Below are 24,775 nucleotides of genomic sequence, written 5' to 3'. Positions count from 1 at the left end.
GATAAGTGGTGGTGGGGCAGCAGCAGATGGCATTTCTAATTCACTCACTTCATTAGCGCCAGATCATCATTTTCACAGGTTAAGGAGGGCCATTGGCTGGTTTTCAGGTATAATTGGCTCTATCATCGCTGGCTAGCAGCCAGTGAGTACAATGATCAGTCATGCAGCTCCTCTAATACGGACAATGTTCAGCGTGTGATGAATTGAATCAATCACCGGCCTTTCACTGCTGGAGGAGTTATGCGTATAAGAGGGGTCAGGATCTTAATACATCTGTGATTAGCCATACTTGAGCGAGGATACACAACTTGCAGCAAGCTTTGTTTCACAGGCCTTTAAATCAAAGATGGAGCTAATGTTCAAGTTTTATAAATTATATCTTAGTGAAAGCCAGCATAAAGAGCTATTTACTGTATATTTGACAAAATGGCAAAGTCTTCCATCATCAGCTAAAGTCCTTCTAACTCTTTGTTCTTGGTCAAAGTTGATTATTTCACTTTGACTCAAATTACTTTTCCCTTCACACTATTTACTGGATACAATTTGTCACATATTTGTTTGTGTGCTTGACACTTTCAAGAGTTTAAAAATAATTATTTTGTATAACTTTTTCGTAGAGGCCAAAATCCAATATTGATTCTCTATTGGCTTTTTTTTCTTTCTTTTTTTCAATTCTGGTTTGGAGATTCCTATTAGTGTTGGTTTAATTAAATAGACTGTGCCCTTAAAGATTCTACTGTATGGTTGTGAGGCATCATAGAAAGATAGACAATAAATAATTAACAAATAAATAAACAACAGAGATCATATTCAGTTGTTCACACAAATGGCAAGAGGAAGAGCAAAGAGTCATTTAAGTTGAAGACTAGAATGTTATGGTTGCTTTGAGATAAAGGCATCATTTCTATTATACACAAACATCTTTTCTTTAGCAGGCATAAAATATTGTGTTTTTCATGCAACGATTGGTTGCATGAAACGCTGGAAACGGTCTGTTTCTCTCTGTATTTGCCCGATTTTTTAATGTGCGATTGCTGCCAGGAAGGGGGGTACAAATTATGAGGGAAGCAGCTGGTGCTTAAAAAGAATCAAGAATGAAGATGTGAAAAGCTGGAAGCAAACCCATATGTCCTTTATTTTAACTGATGAGTAAACACAAAGAAACAATGTCAGTTAAACACAAGGAGTGAAGGGAGCAGGTACAAAAACATAGTTATGATGTGTGAGTGATTAACAACATGGGGCTGAAATTAGCAAATTTATAATAAATGCTGTAAAACTTCAAATGTATATGGTTTACATAATGGAGAGTCAATGTTTGTGTATTTTCTCTTTTTTAAAGTTTACCCCTAGTGCAGTAAAAAAACCAATATCATTATCCCAAGTATATACAGAGTACACCCAGTGGTGGAAAGTAACAAGTAGGAAAATGTATATGTTTTGTTACTTCTACTCCACTACATCTCAGAGTAAAATATTGTACTTTTTACAAAACTGCATTTGATTTATAAATTAGCTACTATTTATTTCACAGATATAGATTATTATTAAAAAATATTATCAACAAATAAACTATGATATATTATTATAGATTAAGCTACCAGCAGTATATAAAGGAGGCTAACTAGACGCATCACTATAATCCAGTCATATAATAGGTCAATATATGATTATGAAGTGAGCCATTCTGCATAATGAGTACTTTTACTTCTAGGCATACTTTGAGTATATTTTGATGCTGATACTTTTGTGTACTTTTAGCTAAATACAGTTTTGAATGCGGGACTTTTACTTGCAACAGAGTATATTTCTACACTGTGGTATTAGTACTTATCTGAGTTATTCTTCCTCCACTGGCTATGACGCGTCTGAACACAGATGCCCCGGATGTTACCGTTGACTACGTCATATAAACAGGACGTACGATGCTAAAGGCGGTTATTTCAATTATCCGACAGTAAAAGAGGCTCAAAACAAATAAAAACAAACGTTTTAACGAACGCACGAATCCTGGCATTGGCTGTTAGAAAATACAACACAACACTTGTTGGCTGTTCCGGCTTCCGTAACTGTTGTTTGTAAATGTTAACCTCCTGAGCTAGGTCGCGAGTAAACTTTTGCTAGGATGCTAGGTTAACTTAGCTAAAGGTTTTCGGGATGTGTTTGCAAGTTCCATGAGCCTGTAGACTACTTAACGGTTACACAGTCTACATTACAAACGTGTAATTAACGGTAACATAACTGGCTGCATGTCGTCGTTATGGGAGACAAGGAGCTGAGTCTTCTTGACAAGAATATAACAAGGTAACGTCATTGTTTTTGTTTATTTTATTCACTGGACACATGTTCACATACTGAGTTGTATGAAACGTTGAATTCATTAAATTTGCCTTCAAAACATTAGTAAAAGTGCAGATATATTTATATAGCTGTTATACTTTTACCTCAGTGGAGCCTTATAAAATACTTAAAACAATCTGAGATAGAGAAGTCATTCACATAGTTCATGTCCACATTAAGCTCACAACCTGTAAGAGGGAAGTAGATTTTTGTATATGTTACCTTGATTTTTTTTTTACACTTTTTTTAAGTAGGTCTGGGCACAAAATGTCCCTTTTTTTCGTCCATGGTGAATCTGTCGTTTCACCTTGTTTCTTTCTGCCTAGTTTGCTGGATGTCCCCCTGAGTCCCACTGTAACATCACTCAATCTGCACTGCAATCACATCCCCGGGATCAAGGGCCTGACCTCCGCTTGGCACCTATGCCACTTGGACCTTTCCTCCAATCGCATTTCTAAGATTGAGGGTCTAAGTTCCCTCACTTTCCTGAGGACTTTAAATTTATCCTGTAACTTAATCACCAAGGTTGAAGGTGAGTCTTTTGCCACAGTTTTACTCTGGCGATAAATGTTTCAGCTTTGTGGGTGTTCTCCAAGTAATAATTCTTCATTACAGACTCTTTGAGCTGTGAAATCATTCAGTTGTTAATGTCCCCTCCCTTTACCTCAGGACTGAATGGCCTTGTGAACTTAACAAGATTAAACTTGTCCTACAATCAGATAAACAACCTCACTGGTGAGTTGAACACCGACTGACCATTGTTGTGTCATTCTTTCTCTGCGCTCAAATATAAACATGAACAAGTGACTGACATGTCAATACCCTTGATTCCTGATGTCTTTTTTTTAGGCTTGTTGTATCTTCATGGCACGGAATACAAGCTGAAGCACCTCAGTCTTCACGGCAACGATCTGGACAACATCGATCACCTCCTGCAGTGCCTGCTGGGATTGCAAAGTTTAAGAGAGGTCACTTTGAGCCAGGACGGCAGAGACAACACTGTGTGTAGGTCACCAGGTAAGTTGTAACTATTGGTTTGACTGTAATATTACTGTAATATTACCTGTAGATATTTACTCAGGTAAACTTTCAGTCTTTCACCTTCACTTCCAGGAGTATATATATCCATCTATGCCCATCCTCATGCACAGCCTACATACCTATGTGTACTTCTACTTCAATCTGTCAGCAATTTTCTTATTTTCCTTTCTTACTCATCCCACACTCTTATTAAACACAAAAATATGCTCATTAGAACCAAGCAAGCTTACTTTTACGTTATTCCCATCAAGAAGGGAAAGGACTGGAGCATGAAACCGAAGTGAAGTCATACAAAATATCAATTAGGGGTGATACATTTAATTAATTTATTCAAAATTTGATAGAATTTGTCTTTTTGGATCCTCAAAGAAAAAGTCAACCTTTCCATTTTGAATATTTTACTCACAAAAAAAACATGCAACAAGCTTGTAGTTGTTTGTTTGGGAGGGATGTATTTCCAATTTTTTAAGACGTATATCCCTGAACATGCTTATTGTAAGGTGCTCTGGACAAAAGCATCTGCAACACCTGTGTAATATATTGGCATAAGATTGACAGCCCTGCATATAACCTTACCAAATAATGCTCTACAATGCTCTAAGGCTTTATATTTTGCTGTTGTGTCCACCACATTTCTATTAATGAGGGTAGACTAAATATGAGAAACACCTCTCAATTCAGCAGCATCACAGACTCCAGAACCAAAATTCTTCAAAACTGTTTGAACGATACAATCCTCATGAAGCTAGGATTTATTAAAGTATAGCGATTAACCTGCCAACTGAGTTTGTAGGTTTGATTTGTGTGCTATAAACGACTGATTTTTTTTCTCCTCTCTCTGTCGCTGTCTCGCTCTCTTTCTCTCTCTCTTTCTCTCTCTCTGTATAATAATGAAAGCACAATGGAAATCAGTGGTAGTTGACAGCTACAAATGGTAATAACTGCTATATTTATCTCTTTACACATCTTATGTCGGTTTATTTTCATAATTGTATTGACTGAATTCATATGAATGTAAAATCTCTGCCGTGTTTTCCTTTTAAGTTATGCTGTGCACTCATTATCCATATCTCCCAGTTCATGATTAATTCACAGCAGTAGCTGTTGAGAGCAAGTATTTAAATCCATGAGGACACACTTAAATTATTCTTACAACCGTTGCTGTCAATATGTGAAGTTACACTTCTAGTGCTCAGTTCTCATAGTGCATATGAGGATAGTACACAGAGGAGAAGTTAATCATTAAGATATAGATTATTTGATGTTGTGCAACATAACCACTCTAACACCTGCTGCTTTAGCCAAGCCATAAACAACTAATGTGACACTAATATATAATGGAGTTCGTGGATGGTATTGCAGCTCTTTCCTTGTCAGGTTTTTGTAATGCATGTGTGTCTGTCTTGCTGCAGGTTACAGAGAGATTGTTATTCAGTCGTTGCCACAGATCTCTGCTCTGGATGGTCTGGACCGGCTGGGAAATCCATCACATCTAGGTCTAGGTAGTCCCTGTGATATCCCCGGTCTGGAGGACTATGTGGACCTCCTGCTGTCCTCGGATACTAGTCACAATGAAGCGGTAAGTTTTGATGCCATACCACCATCAGTAGCCTTATATTTATACGATTATATTTCATTTAAAATACCATCTTCAAGTTAAATTTTTTCTTAATTCAACATTTATTTAACCAGGAAGAATTTTGAAACACACATCTGGCCACCATGGCAGCATAGAAATGTAAACACATAGTCACAGAAGAACACGCGGCATTCATTTACAACATGTATATGTAGCACGATAAAATCGGACACGTGTTTGTAAAATTCATATACACATGCATGAAAAAACGTATGATCTTCCGCTGCAGAGCCTGTCCTTACTTTCCCAAAATGTTAACAGAAAAAAGGTCAGTATTGTATACTGAAAGTCTTTGGGAGACTTATTTAACTAGGTAACCTTGCTGTGAAGTGATGGTGCTGATCATTGAGCCACTGTGTCATCATACAGCCAAAGTAGTGCTTGCAAATAGCAGATTCCCAGTGGTCACTGAATGGCTGAAATATTATGTTGTTGAGGTATCCACCAATAATGTCCGAGACACGCTACACCCTAGAAACTATCTTGCTATTAAAATAATTAATACACCAATTGATTAGTCGATTTAATGCAACTATGGTGGGGTTCCTGTAGTCTCCTAAAGGTAAGAGTGCTCTTCCCCTGGGATAGGCTGACAGTAAGGTGGGAGGGGGTATCGGTTACGCAGCTAGGCTGTACACCTTTTCAATGTAATATAGTGGATTTATGCCAAGAAAATAGAAGTTAAGGAATCTAATATCTTACCAATAACTTGCTTATTAAAAGTTAAATGTTAAATTCATCGCACCAGATGGCAAAATGCATGTTTTTCTCCAGCAAAACCAGCTGCAGTGTAACGCAACAAAATGAAAAAAAAGCAAGTTTAAGTTTCCATTGCAGGTTAGAGAAGATGTCACTCTCACCACACCCCGCATCGATGAGGTGCTGACCCAGTTTCGTCAGCGGATTGCCTCCGAAGCGATCGCAGGTCCGGTTGTACAGGTTCGCTCCACTGTGGCCAATCCAGCAGACCCAGTTAACGAACAACGCATCAGGAAACTGGAGCACCAGATGTCCCAGCTCATCCAGAAGGTGCTTATTTTACACTGCCAAAAGCCATTAAGTCAATAATTAAGACTTATTTGTGTGAGGTATACAGCAGGTGAGAGTGGGTGAAGAAAAAAACATTGATGGATTTTATTTAGATTAAAAAAAACAGCAGTACTTAGCCTGCATAGGTAATGGTCCTCTTTTACAAAATAGGTTATAAATCACATATGATATTAGAAATTTCAGCATTTTTCCCTAAAGATGCCTTTGGGCTTCATTTGTCAGTTCTAGATTAAGTATTCGTGGTTTCCAGGCAGCAGCCCATCTTTGATAGCACAGTTATATTTTCTTTACCTTTTAGTGTGACGTTTTTATGTTTGAATTAGATTCACAAGTTGTTTTTTCTAAGCGTTACTATTCATGTTGCTGATATGTCTATCAAATATATCCTGTGTTTTATTCATTTATAATTTAGTTTGTATTCATGCAAACAGGTAGTTGTCACATATTTTGAGTATTTCTGCAATTTTTAACCAGGCTCCTGTCGGTGACAAATCCAGTAGCCCTGCTCATTCTGGGGCAACGGTACGGAAAGCCAAGAGGGACACCGACCGCACGTCAGAGAGTGAGTGTGACAGCGGGAAGGACAACAGGAGGCGCACCAGGATCCCCAAACATCGTAACAGCATATCATCAAGGACGACCCCCAAGAAGATCAAGGGCCGGAGATCAGACAGGTGATTTTACACCGAAATATCTCTGCACAAAGAAGATGTTTCAGTTGTCAGGTTAACGACTTAAAGAATAATTTGTTTTGCCGTCATATTAACGTGCGTTTTCCCTGATTTTGTTATAGTAGCTGAATTCCACCCACACAAAGCCTAAAATTCATCACAAGTGTTTATGATGGTGTCATTGACAAAGCCTGCATTCGTGATAATCAAACACAAAATGCAGCAATGAGTATTTCCATTTTGAACAGCATGCATCAACGTAATATTATCAGGTATCTTGAAGATAAAGGAAACCCTTTTACGTCTCAGCTGGAAGGCGGCGATATGTTTTCTTCTCTGAGCGATGTGGTGAAGTTTCCTTCTCTCTGTTAGATATTACAACTGCCATCTGAGTCCCATGATTAACGATCGTGCTTCAGTGGTCTACCCCCTCATCTTGCTTCATCAGCCACTGATGACATGTTCAGGACGTAGTCATTTAACTTAAGTAAGCTCCCAACTGTCCTCATCAGAGGCAAGGTGATTTTGAAATGTAAGCTCCAAATTCAATTCAAAGTTGTTCAAACTTTGCTTACCTATAATAGTGAGCAAGTTGTCTGCTTTGACCTTTATTGAGCCAGACTTAAGCTTGAGGGCTGTTGTATATCAATTTTACAGCTTGTTCAATACTGGTGATTTGTTTTATGTGCAGTGATCAGGAGAATCATAAACAGAGGAGTTTAAAGTCTGCTGAGGGGCACGGGAGGCCGGCTGGTGGCCTAGGGGGTACAGCCTCAGCGGGGCTGATGAGGAGAGGACCTGTGAGAGCTGCTGAGGCCTCAGGCAGCATGAAAACCAAGTCCGCTGAGGAGGAAACCTACAGGGTACGACATGGATCGCTCACCTGTGGTCTGAACAACAGCTTGAATGTAATATGAAGAAAGTTATGTCTTTGTACAAGAGGAGCATAGACATCCTCCGGGTCTCTGTGAAAGCATACTTAATTTTTATTTTACACAAAACTAATACAAAACAACATGCACATACAGGAACAGAATAATAGATACCCATAAAACGAAGATAATAACAAACAACATCAACATTTTCCGTTAGACTTTTTGCTCATTCTGAGAAACTCTCGTCAATAACCTAAAAAAACTGACTTAAACTACGTCCCAGTCAAGTCAAATGTATTCGTATAGTACATTTCATACAATGTAAGCTCACTGTGCTTCACACACAACAAATGTGAACAAAATAAATTAGGACATAAATACATATTCAGTTATGTAAAATAAGAAGCGCCCAAGTGGTTCCAATGATACTTCATGATACATTATTTAAGATTTGGTCACAAAACATCAGACATAACATCACACTTGGGAGTCCACCGTCTGTTTGGTTATTAAAGTCAAAATAAATACTTTCATAAAATAAAATTGTGTTTTTAGTTAATCATTGTGGTTAACAGGTGCACTATGGATATAAAGACGTGAATACTTAATTTGGTCTGAGATTTGGGTGTGCTATGTTAGTAGCGGCTAGTGTAGCCTCGAGCTGCTAGCCTCATGTAGAGGTCTGATAAACTCTCTTCTCCTCTTTATAACTCCACAACTCCACATTTTTTCATTTCACACTTGTAGTCCTCAGACCCTTGAGACACCGACTCAAATCACTTGAGGCAATTTATCTGATTTCACTCAGCTCCCAGTGGAGCCACAAAAGGCTTTAAGCAATGTTTTAAACATGTGCAGTGGTACTCCCTAAGACCTGTAAACAGACTTTGATGTGTAACAAACCTTGGAGCTTATCAATATTGTTTTTTTAGAGGAAGTTACCGATACTTGAACACTTTGAAACAGTCAATGTTATATTATTCATGCCGTATTCAGCATTTGTGTATGTGCATGTGCTAGGCTATTGTGGAAGAGCGTGACCAGGAAAGGGAGAGGCGTTGGAAGGCTGAGCAGGCTGTGAGGAAACTAACTGAGGATCGAAAGTGCCTGCAGACAAAGGTCAGCGAGGAGAAAGACCTACAGAGCATGGCCCTGCACACCACCGACAGGTATGAGGAAAACCGGCTGGACACACACGGACGCTCGCTGGCACACAAACTTCCACATGAATCGGTGCAGTAGCGCTAAAGCAGATACAGCGGGTAAAATAAGTATTGAACACGTCACCATTTTTCTCAGTAAATATATTTCTAAAGGTGCTATTGACATGAAATCTTCACCAGATGTTGGTAACAACCCAATTAATCCATACATACAAAGAAATGCAAACAAATTAGTTCAGAAAATAAGTTATGTGTAAAAAAAAAAAATGGAATGACACGGAAAAAGTATTGAACACGCTTACTGAAATTGATTTAATACATCGTACAAAAGCCTTTGCTGGTATGACGGCTTCAAGACGCCTCCTGTATGGAGAAACTAGTCGCATGCATTGCTCAGGTGTGATTTTGGTCTATTCTTCCAAACAAACAGACTTCAAGTCTTGAAGATTCCGTGGGCCTCTTCTATGAACTCTGATCTTTAGTTCTTTCCATCGATTTTCTATTGGATTCAAGTCAGGTGATCATCTGGGCCATTCTAGGATGATGAAGATGAAACGAGGGTGGACATTTCACACAGCCAAGGAAACTCTCAACTGGTTTCAGAGAAATAAAATAAAGCTGCTAGAATGGCCCAGCCAATGTTCCCTATTCCCTGTGTTATTCCATTTTTTTACACATAACTTAATTTCTGAACTAATTTGTTTGCATTTCTTTGTATGTATGGATTAGTTGGGTTGTTACCGACATCTGGTGAAAGGTTCATGTCAATAGCACCTTTAGAAATATATTTACTGAGAAAAATGGTGACGTGTTCAATACTTATTTTACCCGCTGAATCATGAGTAAAAGGGATAATTGGACTTGTCTCTGTGGATTTTGGTTGTCAACTGCATAATGGATTCTCATCCATTTCAGCCCTCTTCATCTTTTGTGTTGGCTCTCCTGAGATCAGGGCGCACTGCCTGTCTCATTCTTGAACAATGAGTATCCATCCCACCATTAAAAGTCCTCACTATCATTGTCCTGTAGCCTCTCATCAAATCAAGCACACATTTTGGCTCCATTACTCCAAAGCCCTAAAGTAGGCCTGCAGCTGCCTTCGATGTTAAAGCTATTCGTATAAACATCATTAACCTATGCACCCAAACCTGTACTCCTATATGTGAGACCGTTTGGCTTTGACACTGCACACATAGAGCCAGGAGTAAGTATTGTAAGCATCAAACCTGCTGAGATAAATCTGCATTATGGTCGTAATTAGAAGCTTGGTGACGGGCATATGTCGGCTGCATTACATGAATCAATCTGAACTGTCACTGTGTAATGACACTGAGCACGGCAGCGACTGTTGACTCCCTCACTCATCAGGCTTGCATTGAAATGACTCACCAGGGCTAATTAAAGAAGGGGCAACTACCAGACAGCCCTTTTATATGCATTTTCATATTTCCATTTTCTCTTCCTTACAATAAGGTTTTGACTCTGTTGTAATGTCATATTTCTTCAAGTTTACAAGCTATCACATTTTTAACAGCAGGCAATAAAACACGGGTCAATCAAGGGCACCACAAAATTGATAGTGGTTGCCTATACCCGTCATTCAGGGTATTACTCCTGCTGCTCTTATCATGCGTTCTACCCACACAGACTGAAAGAATTGTTGCTAAAGGAGCGATCGGGTCGCTCTGAACTGCAGACTCGTGTTGAGGAGCTGGAGGGGAGGTGTCGGTCCCTAACCCAGCATGTGAAACAGGCCCGCAGCAGTGAAGAACAACACAAGACTGCACTGCGCAGACTGGAGGAAAGCATCTCCCATGGAGAGGCACTCGGGGCTCGCCAGCAGGCTGAGCAGGTACAGTAGTTGGTTTATTATACCCGAGAACTCCTGTATCACCGTTGTGATACAGATGGTGTTCATTCAGTCAGGAAATCTGAGCTATTTAGAGTCATACACATCTGAAAATGTCATGCTGTTTCTGTTACCTACAACTGAGCATGTTAACTCCCGATGTCACTATTATTTGTCATTAAACCAGCGCAGTAGCTCAGTGATCTCTCCTGCAGAGGGAATGTATGCAGCCAGATGAAAGCGTGCAGCAGAGAGAGTACATTTAGCTCTGACAGTATCTAATAAAACAAGGTACAAAACATCTGCCGACCTTCCTCAGATGAAGCGGCACCAGGAGCTGGAGAACAAGGCAGCAGCTCTGAAGAGAGAGTCGGACATCCAGAGAGCCTCATTGCGTCACCACAAAGACAAAATGCAGCAGCTGCATGAACTGCTGGCATCCAGGGAACAAGAGCACAGGTACACCTGCAGGGTTGTATTCTGGATCACTGGTAGGAGTGTTAGTATGAAATTCCTTCTTTTTGTTGCTCTCTCTCCTCTACAGCTCAACAAAAAAAACCACTGTCTAGGTAGTGCAAAAAGGGAATTTCCTACTTAAAAGGCTGTCTGATAAGCTCAGTCTGCTGTAGCCTCATATTAGTCGCATATAAACCTTTGAATACAGTTTTTCACAAAACGAGGACTTTTGATTTTGTACCCAATCTCTTATATTGCTTGAGAGGAGATCTTTTAATAATAGAGGTACAAACAGGAGCACTATTGTTATAATAAAGACTTGGAAAAAGGTGAACCTAATCTCTAAGATTTGAAAAACTAAGTTTTCGGGGGATTTAATATTTAATATTGGTAACTACTTTCTATTTGTAGCCAAATTACTTCATACATCTGCTGGATCTAAATTAAAGATTAAAATAATTACCTTTTTAAATATTTACTAGTGGATATTGATTTCATGCCATGTGGCTGCCCGTTAGGCACATTTAGCATTTATACTCTTTATTGCAAAATGTTCAAATTTGAGTCCTCAACTTTAATTTATTTTAAATAATCAGTTGGAATTTCATGTTATGACCCACATATTTCCATTTGCATGCCATCCTATTTGTGTTAAGGCCCCAGCAGCCTTTAGAAACAGCTCAGTTTACCATGCTCGTTTGTATTGTTTCACAGAAGACAGCTGGATTTGCGGTTGCAGCCTGGCGGGGCAGATTTCAGAGAGGCAGTGGCGAAAGAAGTTACGTCAGTGGAACAGAGACACGGCCACAAGGAGGTGGAGCTGCAGGAGAAACTGGCAGAGGGCAGGAAACAGTACGCTGCTCTGGAAGACGAGTTCCGCATGGCGCTAACCATCGAGGCCGCTCGCTTCTCTGAGGTCTGATTTAAAGATGGAGTCATGCCATACAGGTGGCCTGTAATCACTGAAGTGTTGTCTTAAATTTGACTCTACATTCTCTGTACAGTTAAGCTGATAAAGTATTACTGTGTCCAGTAAAAAGTGAAATGATTGACCTGGAATTGACCCCAATCTAGATAGATTTAGTGTTAATGTGAACGCTGAGATTGAATTAGGGTCGTCTGACTCTGGACAATTAGTCTGTAATTGACACAGAAAGAAAGTTATACAAAAGGATTGTATTAGAATCAATCTTCTCTTTATGGATACAGAATTGATTAATTCATTCTGCACAAAATGTAATCTTCTCTTGATTTCTACCGCTCACAATTTTCTACTGAAAGGCTTCAACCTTTGACCTTTCGGTAAAAGTCTGAATAAGATGCAGATTGTGAGTCGAACGCTGGCGAGTGGAAACCTTTAAAAAATAGCTTTCTTTGGATGCGTACCTCTGAAACATTTTCTGTCAGAATGTGACATTGACTGATCACAATGTCAAGTCAGGTAATGCTCCAATCAAAGTGCTTCACTCTGTTCAACTCTCCTTCGATTCCACGTCCTCGCTCTGCTTCTGCAGGTGAAGGAGGCTTGTGATCAGATGACTGCACAGCTGTTGGGGCTCAAGGCAAGCCTTGCCCAGACCCAGCAGAGGGAGAAGAAATCAGGTTCCCTGGTGCAGGAGCTCACCGCCATGGTCAAAGAACAGAAGACCCGCATCACTGATCTCATCAAAGCCAAGAGAGATGCTGTCACTGATCTAAAGGTACAGCATTAAAGTAAAAGAGTGAGATCTGCCTGAATTATTTAGAATAAATTCTCTGATCAGGAGCGAAAAATCACATTATAAGCAGTGTTGGGCGAGCTACTTGTAAAGTATAGTGAGCTAAGCTACCAGTGAAGCTGAAATGAAGCTTCGATACACTGAAACTACTTTCGAGAGAAATTCTTCAAGCTAAGCTGCAGCAACATGGCAAAAGTAGTTTAACTACATCAAAGCTATACAATCATGCCCCTTAATACAATAGAATATACACCTGCCTTACACTTATGTCCAGGTACTACTCTGTCTGTAGCATATTAATATAACTAAACAGTCAATGTGCAACTCCCTCTGGATCAATTCCTCCCTGTTCTCACCCTCTGCCACCTTTTCATGCAGTAAACACAAGCTCGCTTGTCTGTATTTCCTGCAGCAGATACGTGATGTCATCGTCGCTGTTTATTTGTCCCAGTCCACCCCTGCTGTCGGCTATACATACACATACTGATCCCCTAGCAGTTTTATTTCAGACCGCAGGAGAAAACTGCTTTCAGAAATGCTCGGGAAAATGTAGCTTGTGTGGACGCTACCTCACTACTTGATCAATAAAAGAGCTGAGCGACTAAAAAGCTATTTAATTCAGAAAACGGCGACACTCGCACCACGTTGCTGAGAAATGTTATTGAAATAGTAACGCCACTACATGTAGCCCCTCTACTGCCCAACACTGTATACAAGATACAATAGAGATAAGCAGTTCTGGGCATCCATCATATTGTTCAGCCTGAGCCTTTAGGAGACTTTTAAGACCTCATGAATGCTGAATGGTCCAGCTGCCTTTCCTTCTGTCAGCCATGACAGATGGCTGTTGATCATTAATAATCTCTCTCTCTGTCTCTGTCTGTCTGTTTCTGTCCCTCTGCCAGAACCGTCTGCATTCCTTGGAAACAGAGGTGGGGCAGGATCGGCATCTCGGTCTGCAGCTCGAGTTGCTCAAGAAGGACACGGCTCGACTGTTGTCTCAGCTGACAGCTCAGGAGTCGGTGATCGATGGCCTCAGGGCAGAGAGGAGGATCTGGGGCCAGGAGCTCGCTCAACAAGGTGGGAGGCGACCAGGAGACATATGTTCCCCACTTAGAATGAGCCTTTTAGTACATGGAACACTTTGACAACTAGTTTTAGTTGCTCATCAGACACTAGTACAGGTTTTCTCTTGAGTCCAACTCTTTTATATTGGCCAGCAGTGTGAGTCACTCACTTTAGAGTCAGCATGAAGGAGACATTAGCTGGTTGGCTTAATACTGTATGTGCTAATGTTTTATTTAATTTGTAACAAGTAAAGCCTGTCATCTAGTGGTTATTTGTGAGAAACACACTCGGTAGACAGTAGACCTTCCAAAGAAATCCAATTTACAATTTGATGTACTTGTCTTTACAAGGAGCGTCTTTGGCTCAGGATCGTGGACGCCTGGAGGCGAGGATAGAGGTGCTGAGCGCTGAGCTGGAGACTCAGAAGAAACGGAGCGAGAGGGACAACGATGCCCTAAAAATCAAAACCAAAATCATTGATGACCAGACAGAGACCATCCGCAGACTCAAAGAGGTAGTGGGAAATAACATTTATTTTTACAATCAACACTTGAAATGATGAAGGCACAAGGTTACTGCTTCAACGTTTGTATTTGTGCATTTTAACATGAACATTACTATGTGACTGGTTTATGGGTGTTTCTGTATTTCTATCGACACGCTTTCTGTTTGTTATCGTGGAACACACTGAAGACATTTCTCCGTCTTCCTGCTGTCTAGACCCTGCAGCAGCGCGATGATCAGATCCGTAGGCTGAGTGAGGAGGCGGTCAAGGCCCAGAAGAGTTTCCAGCAGCAGCTGGAGGAGGAAACAGCTCAGCAGGCTGAGCTGAGGGAACGTCTGGAGCATGTAAGCCTGCGCAAGGAGGAGCTGAAACAGCAGCTGGAGGACAAGGAGACGGAGCTTGAGGAGATCAGAAGAGTTTACAGGCAAGCGTCCCATCACAAGCACACACAGATTACTAGATATACAGTAGCTACAAACATACATATACCTGGAAAAAAGTAATTTGGAAGTATTATTTAATATGAATAACTGATGTTGTACTGTTTAGAGTAAAGACCACTACGGCTCATGACCTGAACCAGCTCCCTGGTGTTTCTTCACCATCATCAAGTTGAGTTTTTTTTTTCTATTACTCCATATCTATTTTGTCTACCAGTGATTCCAGTAAGAAGTGGCAGGCGAAGGCAGACCTGCTGACTCAGCTGGAGAACCAGGTGAAGCGCATGAAGGAAAACTTTGATTCCAAGGAACGTTTGCTGCTGGAAGAAAGAGACAAAGCAACAGAGGCGCACAAGTATGATACAACACATCCAAGTAAAAATCTGCTGTTCTGTTATATTTGGGGCCAATGTGTAGTTATCAAGTCTCGGTTCTAATAGCCCACATGTTTTTTGTTTTTTTTTAGACTATCATTAATCATGGCTCCTCCTTCCCTCTCGCAAACCCAAAAGCTAGAAAACTTTGAAGATTCATAATAGTAATAACATATTAGTTATGAAGTCTGTCGTCAAATCCTGATCAGGGTGTATTAGATCCGCTGAGACAGAAGCGGAAGATAAACACAATATTAGTTTATGTTTATGTCAGTGATTCTCTTCTGGGGCCGTCCACCCTAGAAATGTTATTGTACCCGGGCAGTTAGCGTGACACCCAAGTGTCTTCTATAACATTATGATTTATTTGTTGTTTGTCTTGCAGAGATGCAGTAGAGAAGTTGCACTGTGTGGATGATGCATTTCGTCGACAGCTGGAGTCCGGCCAGGTTACCCATCAAGCTGAGCTGCTTCGACTGGCGAATGAGAAGCAGAAACTGATTGAACAAGCCAATCAGAAGGTAAAATATACACACTAGGATAGTTTTCTGGCTTTGTGCCAGCGTGTTCATATGTGACATATATGAACAAAATCCTAGTCTAGCCCTCAACTCTAATGTGGATGAGGATTGATCAGTGTGTGGTAAATACACTACAAATAGTCTGTAATGTTTGATATTGTACAGTAGTGTGATTTTCTAGTGTTTTACCTTCTTCGCCATTCAAAAAGGTTCTTATAGTTAACTATTATAAAATGAAAATAAAGAGTTGTGTATGTGTGTGTCTTCTTCAGGTGTTTGAAGTGGAGGAGGAGATGCGTCAGCTGTTGGAGGAGACGGAAACCAACAAGAGAATCATGGAAGAGAAGATGAAACGTCTCACAAGTGTACTAAAAGACTTCTAACAAATTAAATGACTTTGCAGCTATTTCAATGTATGAATATAAACACTGGAGTATAATTAATTATTTTAAATTAATACATTTTTTTATATACATGTTCTATGTTAAATTATTTTTGTATTTTAGCATATCACGATTTATCTAATAAACACTCTCTTAAACAGATTTTTGTCTTTTCTTTAAATTATACATAAACTTGATGAGAACGCAGGGTTTGATGGGTAATATTTATAAAAACTTTATTTGTATGTCATATTTCATACAAGAATACAAGGCTCGAAGATTCAAGAACTGTGATTTCCCAAAATAATAAAAAACTGGTTTTGAAAAACGAAAGAGTGACAGTAAATCAAATAAGTATTAAGTACGTTTAAGTAATATTGTTTGATTGTCCGGTTGAAGGGGGGGGGGGCTCAAAATCAGGTTGAGGGGGGGGGGGGCTCGAGCGGGACCAGTGTTGCCACGGCAACTGTAACCTAACGTAACGTAACGTCCTTGATTTAAACCCCGCAGGTTGAACCGTCGTCCCGTCGAGATAACATACGTTATGTTGGAGTGTAATGCTCGTTATTCCTAAAGTTAGTTAAACACGTTGGCTGACTATAAGCAGGACTCTGTTTTAAAGAGAAGAAGAAGAAGATGGAGTTTGAGGCCACGGAGACTGTCCGCTCGACACCGAGTCGACACGAGAAAAGTTTGGGGCTCCTCACGATGAAGTTTGTCAGTCTAATTCAAGAGGCGAAGGATGGCGTCCTTGATCTGAAAGTGGTCAGTGAAACGGCCCCGTGTCGTTGTTTTTGGGGGGAATTAATCTATTAATGTATGTTCTCTAGCGGCCCCTCGGCAACAAAGGGCTGTTAGCCACAAACTTCAGTCAGGTGCATTGATTTGTAACAGGTGGACCAGCTATAGCCGCCATTACCTCCTCGATTGAACACCACACTCACAAGCAGTGAAACAACAAACTACTTGTTTACAGAGGGAGAGCGTAACTACCAGATTCTAGCCAGATTGTTAGTGGTAATAAACCAGTTTGTACTGTTAATTATATTTAAAGTGAGCCCCTCCCCCCCTTTAGTATAGAGTAGACTAATGAAACAAGCCTAAAGTCACGAGGAAGTCCAATTTATTACTATGTTGATTAATGAAATCAGGACTACATTTAAAGCCCAAGTAGAGTTAGCCCAATCTCTTGTGATTGTAACACCTTAAAACAAGACAATATCTTACTCTGACCCATTGTCATTAACTGCATGTCTGTGGGTTATCTATAAGGGCAACCAAAAAGTGATGCATCCTCTTTAGTTTTTAGGGCCCTGATGAGGTAAAACTATGACGTAATTCACATGTGGGGAAAAATGCAATAATTAGGAGGAATGTCCAAACAATTGAAATATAGTTTTGTGTATTTTTCTGCTTTCCTATTGGCCTAATGTTCAAGATTCATTGCAGATTTGCTGCATTCCTGTGTTTTATGATATAAACAGAATATCTTTGTGTTTTGGATTGTTGGTCAGACAAAAGGACACATTGGAAGATGTCTCCTCGGACTGGGAAAAGCAGGGATGGATACAGTTTTCTGGTGTTTTGTAGACTAAAGTAATCAAGAAGATGATCGACAGATTAATCGATAATGAAAGTAGTTGGTAGTTGCGATATAGTCCATGTTCCTCTGACAGTTTCCTTCCTACCATCTCTCAGATTATTGTCTGCTGTCAGCTACAAACTAGAAACAGTGAATGAACATTTCTAAGCCCGTCCCCTCAAGTTTCTTCCACAGTTCTACCTTATTTTCATCACACTAGTAGTAGTTTTCCCTCCCTTCTTGCGCGCCAAAACTGGGTTATGTTTACACAGCAGGCTTCTTGGACTCTTTCCCTCCTCCTCCTCCTCCTCCTCTACTATTGTAACTTTCCTCTCCTGCCAACGACTTTTATTTTCTGTTTGTGCAGCTTAATTTGCCAAATCCTTGATTTGTTGGCTTTGTTCGAGTCTTCTTTCCCACAGAAGTTCTGGGTTTCCTGTTAAAGTGTCTGATGTTTCTGTCAGCGCGGTTCATATTAAGCTGCCGCTCAATAAGAGCCTTAATGGGAATGTCTCACTGAATCAACAGGCTGCAGACAGCTTGGCAGTGAAGCAGAAGAGGAGGATATATGACATCACCAATGTACTGGAAGGAGTCGGCTTGATCGAGAAGAAAAACAAGAACATAATTCAGTGGAGGTTTGAAAAAAACAATTTTCATATGTTGGAGTCCGTGAAATATCTGCTTTCTTACTGATAATGCCTTCGATATCTTTGAACTCTTGTCGTCGGTGTGAAATGTGTGAGAGGATCTCCCATCTTACTTTTATCCATTGAATTTTTGAAATGAAATGAAACATTTTGACACTTTTAGCAGCCAAATCTAGTTTTAAGCTGCCAAAATGGAGCAAAAACATGACTCGTATACGACTTGTGCTCATACCTCATGCTTGCCTCTCTGATGTGTAATCTTCCTCGTGTCCAGGGGAGAGAACTCAGGCAGCCAAACTGAGGAGGTGCTGGAGCAGGTGAAGGTTTTGAAGGCCCACATTTCTGACCTGGAGGCTCAAGAAAAAGAGCTGGACAACCAGAAGGCGTGGCTGGAGGAGAACATCAAACACTTTAACCTCGATCCCATCACCAGCACATATCCTTTCATGCCATCTGGCATTACATGGAGATGTGTTGCTTGTACCTATTTTAAGGTTATTTAGCAACTTGCTGTGGCACTAAACACATTTAGTGTAGAACACATTTACTACTGAGGCTTCATGTTTGTTTCTTTCTACAGTTTGTAACTCTAGTCCTCTTGAGGCCCCATTTTATTCATTTCAGAGGAAAAAATCTCTACTTATCCCTTTAACATTGTTTGTTATGAAGAAAATGCCATAAAGGGAGGATTATAAATACAATTGCTATTGTTGGTCTCTTGTGAAATCACAGCCTGGCTAATCCTGAGTTGCACAATGCTCACAGTCTTGTTTTTCCAGTTTATTGTCTCCATTTTCCTCCCCAAAGTAATCTAGCTCCTGTTTCCTTAACACCTCTCCACTTATAAATATGTCACACATGAAGACATCTGCAGTGCCTTCAGCGGAGACACTCTCCTCGCTATAGTGGCTCCTGCTGGGACCCAGCTGGAGGTACCGCTACCTGAAACGGTTGGTCACATCTTACAAGCGTTCTTTATTGATTGGCATACATGTAATCACCAAAAAGACAGGAATTCACCATATACTGTATTCATCGGTTTCTATCATAAACCACATGTAGTCTGTTATAGAATCAGGCTAACAAGGGACAGGGTTCTCTGCACATTTGGCTGCTTGTTCGGTATGTATTTTCTGTAATGTGTATCAAAATAGTGTTGTTAAATATTATTATATATTAGGGAGACAATTTTCAAACTTTATAAGACTACTTAAGCACATGCTGAGCTGAGCTGAACATAAAAGCTCCAGCAAGACACTGGAGTGCTGCACTTTAGCTTACATTCATAAACACCCGTGTCTAAATGACTCCTTATCTGTGAAAACACAACGCAACTCTGACATATCATCACCGTTTCAGTTGATAGCGCAAACTTTAATAAACAGTTGCTCATTTAAATCTCCAGCAGGTTCGGAGTAACATCAGAATTCCTCTGCGGTCATGTTTCAGGACATATGTGAATGTGAATGTGAACTCAATATTTGCTCTGTTTTTGGTCTCTCACTTTTGATGGAAATTTAGCTATTACATGCTCCACTATGTTTAAAAGCTAGTTGCACACTATGTGTGGCTGCTGTTTTGGTGCTGAGCAGGTAATGTGCTGCGAGTTTTTAAGAGTTTTTTCCCGCTGGAAACCGCTGCCTGCTGCAACTGAAAATCATGCAGTGAGAGTGAATCAAAAGGGGAAAGTTGTGGCCATAGAACCAACAAATAGCTGCTCTGCTGCTATCTTTTTTTGTGGGTTCGTCACTACACAAGTCCTGTGATCCATTATGTATATAAAAAAATATATTTTTTAACTGCTGTAATGACGCTAAACTTCTCTCCACTGCTGATCCTCAGGGCCAGAGTGGACAGAAGTACCAGGTGAACCTGCGCAGCCACTCGGCCCCCATCCAGGTCCTGCTCATCAACAGGGATTCAGACTCCACAATACCCGTGGTCTTCTCTGTGCCGCCCACTGACGACATCTGTACAATGCCAACTCCCCCGAGCACCCCCGCCAGCCTGCAGAGGTTCCCTTTGTCCACGTCGGTGTACTCCACCACCAACACCACCTCCTCCTCCTACTGCAGCAGCCAGGACTCCCTCTGCTCAGACCACCAGATGGTGCTGCCAGAACATGATGAAGTGCTGACTCCGTCCTCCAGCCCTCCCGATGTGCAGATGGGTAAGTACAGGGACTTTGAGGATTTTAATGCTTATTAAGGTATTCTAGAAAACCACCATGTGCAATTATTACTGATTTTGAATGGCCTCTCTTAGGCTGCAGTGAACACAATTGGACAGACAAAAGCATGACTTTACACTCAGATGTTTATATTTTGTGCACGGTCATATTTTATACATGTAGTAAAAGCTTAATAACAGAAAGGATTAAATGAATAAAGCCAGCCACAGCTTTAATGGTTAATAAACATAAGATATTGGTTGATTTTCACCTTTTCAGTCCACACATTACAGTCTGACAATATCAAAAACAGGCCTGACAAAATATCGATCCCTAACACGTTGAATAAACTGCGGCCTATGCAGAGGAGCTATTTAAACAATAATCCCAAAGCACTGTCACACTTGGGCATTTTCATTTTTCTCTCTCAAATCCTCCGTCATGATCTATTTGAAGTAACATACTCCACCCCGTGAGTCAAAAGACATTGGTTTGAGTCCCTCCCTCTGGTTTCGTCACTTATTGTAATATGAACGGTGTTGGACGTCCACGCTGACTGATACTGGCTGACTGCGCTTGATGTTTCACTTAATGAAGAGAAAATCCTACCTGTGTAGACTTGTCTACCAAATGCCACCAGTAATATCACCCATCCAAACAATAGACTCCATTGCCACCTAGCGACAACTGAAGCAGCAGTTGTATATAACAGCCCTGCAAGTGTGTCTTGCCTCGCTACCACATAGGAATGACTGGGAAGCTAGTTTCAATCTGACTGCACCTTTGGGAAACAAAGGCTAATGAATCCAAGGTGTGTAACGCGGTTACTCATTTTAAACAGTTTAAATACCCATTGTTCTCAATGTCGGATGCTGCTGCCTTTTTTTTTTTGTGTAACTCTGCACTTAGACATTCAAAGATCAGATGATCTACTTGTTGTTGAACTGTGTTGCATTATACTGAGAGTAAAACATTTAGCTTACTATGATGGTTGACTAAATACTTTCTGAGACACTTTTTCAAATCTCTGTGTTGCATTCAAAGACGCTCCCATGTCCAAGAACTGGAAGTATTAAATTGCTAAGATATGTTGTCAGGAAATCAAATCCTGAAGACAAACAGTAAGAAAACACTTCCGTTAAAAAGTGAATCGTGTGAATCTGGTTGATTGCTTTCTATCAGCTGACTCAGAAATATCAGATGTCATCTTGTCCTGACATGCAAGAACAGGAAAAGTCATTGCTTGCGTCTGTTATACACTGTGATCATAATGTAACCGACACTGTGTGTGCGTCATAATAGCTTACCTGTCTCAAGCAAGTTTAGTGTTGAAGTTGATTTCATAGTGCAGTTAAACCATTGGTTGTCTGGACCATCAGAATTAATGTCTGTAGAAAATGGTCAATATTAAGACATGCGATTAAACATGCAAAACCAGAGCTGTTCTTATTTGAGTGACACCATCCGACGAAATACTGTACGGATGCAAAAGATACGGCGACTAATGAGAATGGTGTTTGAACTTTGCAAACTCAGTGTTTCGAAAGCCTCAAATTCTTCCTCTTCTTGGAATTTAGAGTATCTAAAACCGCTCCTTTCATAAACGTTTCCTCCATCCAGCTAATCGTCTAATGTTTCTGCATAAAATGATCTAGTTTGGCAACAAGTACGATTTCTATAACCCCTCCACAACAGCTCTAGTGTTAAGAAAGCAACACGATCATGATGTAAAGCAGAAAGGCCACAAGGTTCTTTCACATGACGGTTAAATAGAATAATTGAGTTAATTGTACAACGTGCAGAATTTGAAACATCTGTGATTTGATCTGGGCGTGTTTTTGCAAAGCTAGATTTTGAGTGTAAAGAATGCATTTCTGGATGACATAGATCAGCTGTGGAAGAGACATCTTGTATGTATAACCCCACGCATTGCCTTGTTTCCACAACCCAGACGGACAGACTGCATTTACATCTGTCCCCACGTCAGGTCACGGGAACGCACTAAACATAAAATAAACTTCCAGTCTGTGCGAGAGACAAACCACTTCTTTATCTTGAGCTAGGACTCTAAGAGACGAATGAGTCGGGATGTGCTCAGATGCTAACAGACTCTTGAAACTCAGTCAGCCCTTTCCTCCAGAAACAAATGAGGAATTACCAAAAACAATCTTTACTGTTGCACAACACAATATTGAAGATGTTGACAAAGAAAACATAGTGCGTGTTTACATGACGGCTCGTCCAGGTTTAGAGACGCTGGTTGGTGCATTTCTTTACCTTAAGACACAGCCAGGAAAAATTAGCAATTTGGATTTACAAAGGGAGTAATGTGTGTGACTCGAGTCCTGTTTAATAGCTCTGCCCAGCACCCTCGTGGACTTGACATGAAGTCTAGAGAATTGATTTCAATACAGATGATTGTTGAGTCTGTCTCTGTCCCAGTGCTTCACATTCAGGTTTAATTTTCTACAAGCGGCTTTCACTGTACAGCTAAGTATTGTTGTTGCACCTGCAGCGTGCTACAGTCAGTCGGCAGCAGTGCTGGAGCAGCAGCAGCACATGGACCTGGAGGGCCCAGAGTTCCAGTCTGTAGTGGACATGAGCAGCCTGTTGAAGCTCAGTGCTGCTGACATGAAGGACGACCGAGAGGGTGAGATACACAGCTAGTTTCATGTTTTCTTCACTTTCGTTTCAGTTATGGTTCTGTAAAGGCTTGAAGATGTAAGCTTTAGGACTTGGACTGGTGGGAGAACATGGCTGAATAATACACTGATATTTTAAATATACTACTTTAATCCCGCTTTGATGGTTATGAATTAATGTTGCATAGTCTGCAGTGAATGTTCCGTGTACTGAGAAATGGAAACATGTTGTCTTTAATTCTCTTGTAGGAGCCGTCGACCTGATCGATGAGCTAATGTCGACTGACGGTAAGTGTCTGAAAACCTTGACTAACTTTATGAATGAAACATTGTGTCAAGTATTTGGAATTTCAGTATGTTTAAAAAGATAATCAACAAAACTAAGAGTCTAAAGCTGTGCCATCAGCTCTGTGAGATGCTAACATGCTAACAATGACAAGGTTAACATGCTTTAGGAGGTGTAATGTTTAACAGGTTCAACATCTTAGTTCAGTGTGTTAGCATGATACATTAGCACCAAAGTTCAGTTGAGGTTGATGGGAATGTCATTGTGTTTGATCATGAACCTAAATATTGGCATTCATCAGTTCTGACCTGATGGTGGCGCTAGAGGAAAAGTCAGAAGGACCTCCTCACAGCACCATAGATATCTCTATCAAATTGAATGGCATTATACAGTTTATGTCTGGACCGAAATGGTCGACCGCCCGATGTTTGTTTGTTGCCAGTAAATAATTCTATAAAAATCTCTTTGTTGTCTTTGTCTTAGTGGTGATTTACAGTATGTTGTGCTGTTGATGCTCCTCTCTCCTCACGCAGGAATAGAGTACAGCTTCAACCTGGACGACAATGAGGGAGTGTGTGACCTGTTCGATGTGCAGATTCTAAATTACTGATGGCTAACCGCGCCTCCTCTGCTGCACGCTTTTACAATCTCAGGAGCCACCTTTGCCTCTCTCTCTCTCTCTCTCTCTCTCTAAAGACACTTCAAAGATGCCTTTCCCCCTTTTTTGTTACGATGCACAGCTGATAATCAAACATTCCATTGTCATATTAAACACTACTTTTACACACACTTAGACTGCAGTTTAAAACACGGTGCCTGCGTTAGTTCACCGTGAGACATTTGTGAAGCCACGAGTCATTATCTGTCCAGTTGAATGGTTGTGCTGGGTGAATACCGCTCCCTCAGTCGGAGTAAGCCGGGACAAATCCTTCAGCCTCCTACTGCACTTTGGCATGTTAGTATTTTTGTATTTTTCCACATCCAGTGGAAATTCTGAGATTATACGACAGCTTTACTTTCTGTTCACGAACAGTTGTGATTGTGAGAGTGTTTTCATATTGGTTGATATTCAGAGTAGCTTGTAACAACTCAGTATTTACTGCTTTCAAACATTTCATAAAGGGTCGATGACCTAGTTCTGGCTATTGAGCCATTTAGGATTATGGTTCTTTAAAAAGCATATTGTGTAAAAACTTACCCAATTCAATAGTTACATTTGATAAAACGTCGTATAGTATTTGATGAGTGAATGTTTCGGGTACATTTTGTGACCTTGTTCTAATGTGAAAATGGCAGAAAGATTTATTTTCTAAATTATTATGACACTGCCATTTTGGGCCTCTATTTTTTTT

The 24,775-nt window shown here is 40.4% G+C and overlaps 2 protein-coding genes across 3 annotated transcripts; both read left to right on the top strand.

Moving 5' to 3' along the window:
• The first annotated feature begins 1,902 nt into the window (after window positions 1-1,902).
• lrrcc1 (leucine rich repeat and coiled-coil centrosomal protein 1) lies at window positions 1,903-16,178 on the top strand. Its single transcript, XM_031865057.1, has 19 exons — window positions 1,903-2,304; window positions 2,667-2,872; window positions 3,010-3,075; window positions 3,190-3,357; window positions 4,794-4,960; window positions 5,858-6,049; window positions 6,545-6,744; window positions 7,433-7,604; window positions 8,637-8,785; window positions 10,427-10,631; window positions 10,948-11,087; window positions 11,799-12,000; window positions 12,599-12,784; window positions 13,708-13,882; window positions 14,221-14,384; window positions 14,591-14,799; window positions 15,033-15,170; window positions 15,575-15,710; window positions 15,983-16,178. The coding sequence occupies exons 1-19, from the start codon at window positions 2,261-2,263 to the stop codon at window positions 16,091-16,093; spliced, it is 3,030 nt and encodes a 1,009-aa protein (XP_031720917.1). The 5' UTR covers window positions 1,903-2,260; the 3' UTR covers window positions 16,094-16,178.
• A 462-nt stretch (window positions 16,179-16,640) lies between these two features.
• On the top strand, window positions 16,641-24,755 carry e2f5 (E2F transcription factor 5). Of its 2 annotated transcripts, XM_031865039.1 has the most exons (8): window positions 16,641-16,858; window positions 18,204-18,313; window positions 18,600-18,761; window positions 19,167-19,275; window positions 20,168-20,495; window positions 23,011-23,145; window positions 23,387-23,425; window positions 23,957-24,755. In XM_031865039.1, exons 1-8 carry the CDS (start codon window positions 16,730-16,732, stop codon window positions 24,031-24,033), a joined length of 1,089 nt encoding a protein of 362 aa, XP_031720899.1. In that variant the 5' UTR covers window positions 16,641-16,729; the 3' UTR covers window positions 24,034-24,755. The 2 variants fall into 2 exon arrangements, with proteins under 2 accessions (XP_031720899.1, XP_031720898.1); XM_031865038.1 differs by lacking the exon at window positions 23,957-24,755 and having other exon boundaries at window positions 23,387-23,516.
• Window positions 24,756-24,775: the final 20 nt, after the last annotated feature.

The sequence above is a fragment of the Anarrhichthys ocellatus genome, unplaced genomic scaffold (assembly GCF_004355925.1).
Source record: "Anarrhichthys ocellatus isolate YVR2014 unplaced genomic scaffold, GSC_Weel_1.0 scaffold32, whole genome shotgun sequence".
Taxonomy (NCBI): Eukaryota; Metazoa; Chordata; class Actinopteri; order Perciformes; family Anarhichadidae; genus Anarrhichthys; species Anarrhichthys ocellatus.
The sequence above is the reverse complement of the archived record's forward strand: the minus strand, read 5'-3'. Positions and strand labels throughout refer to the sequence as shown.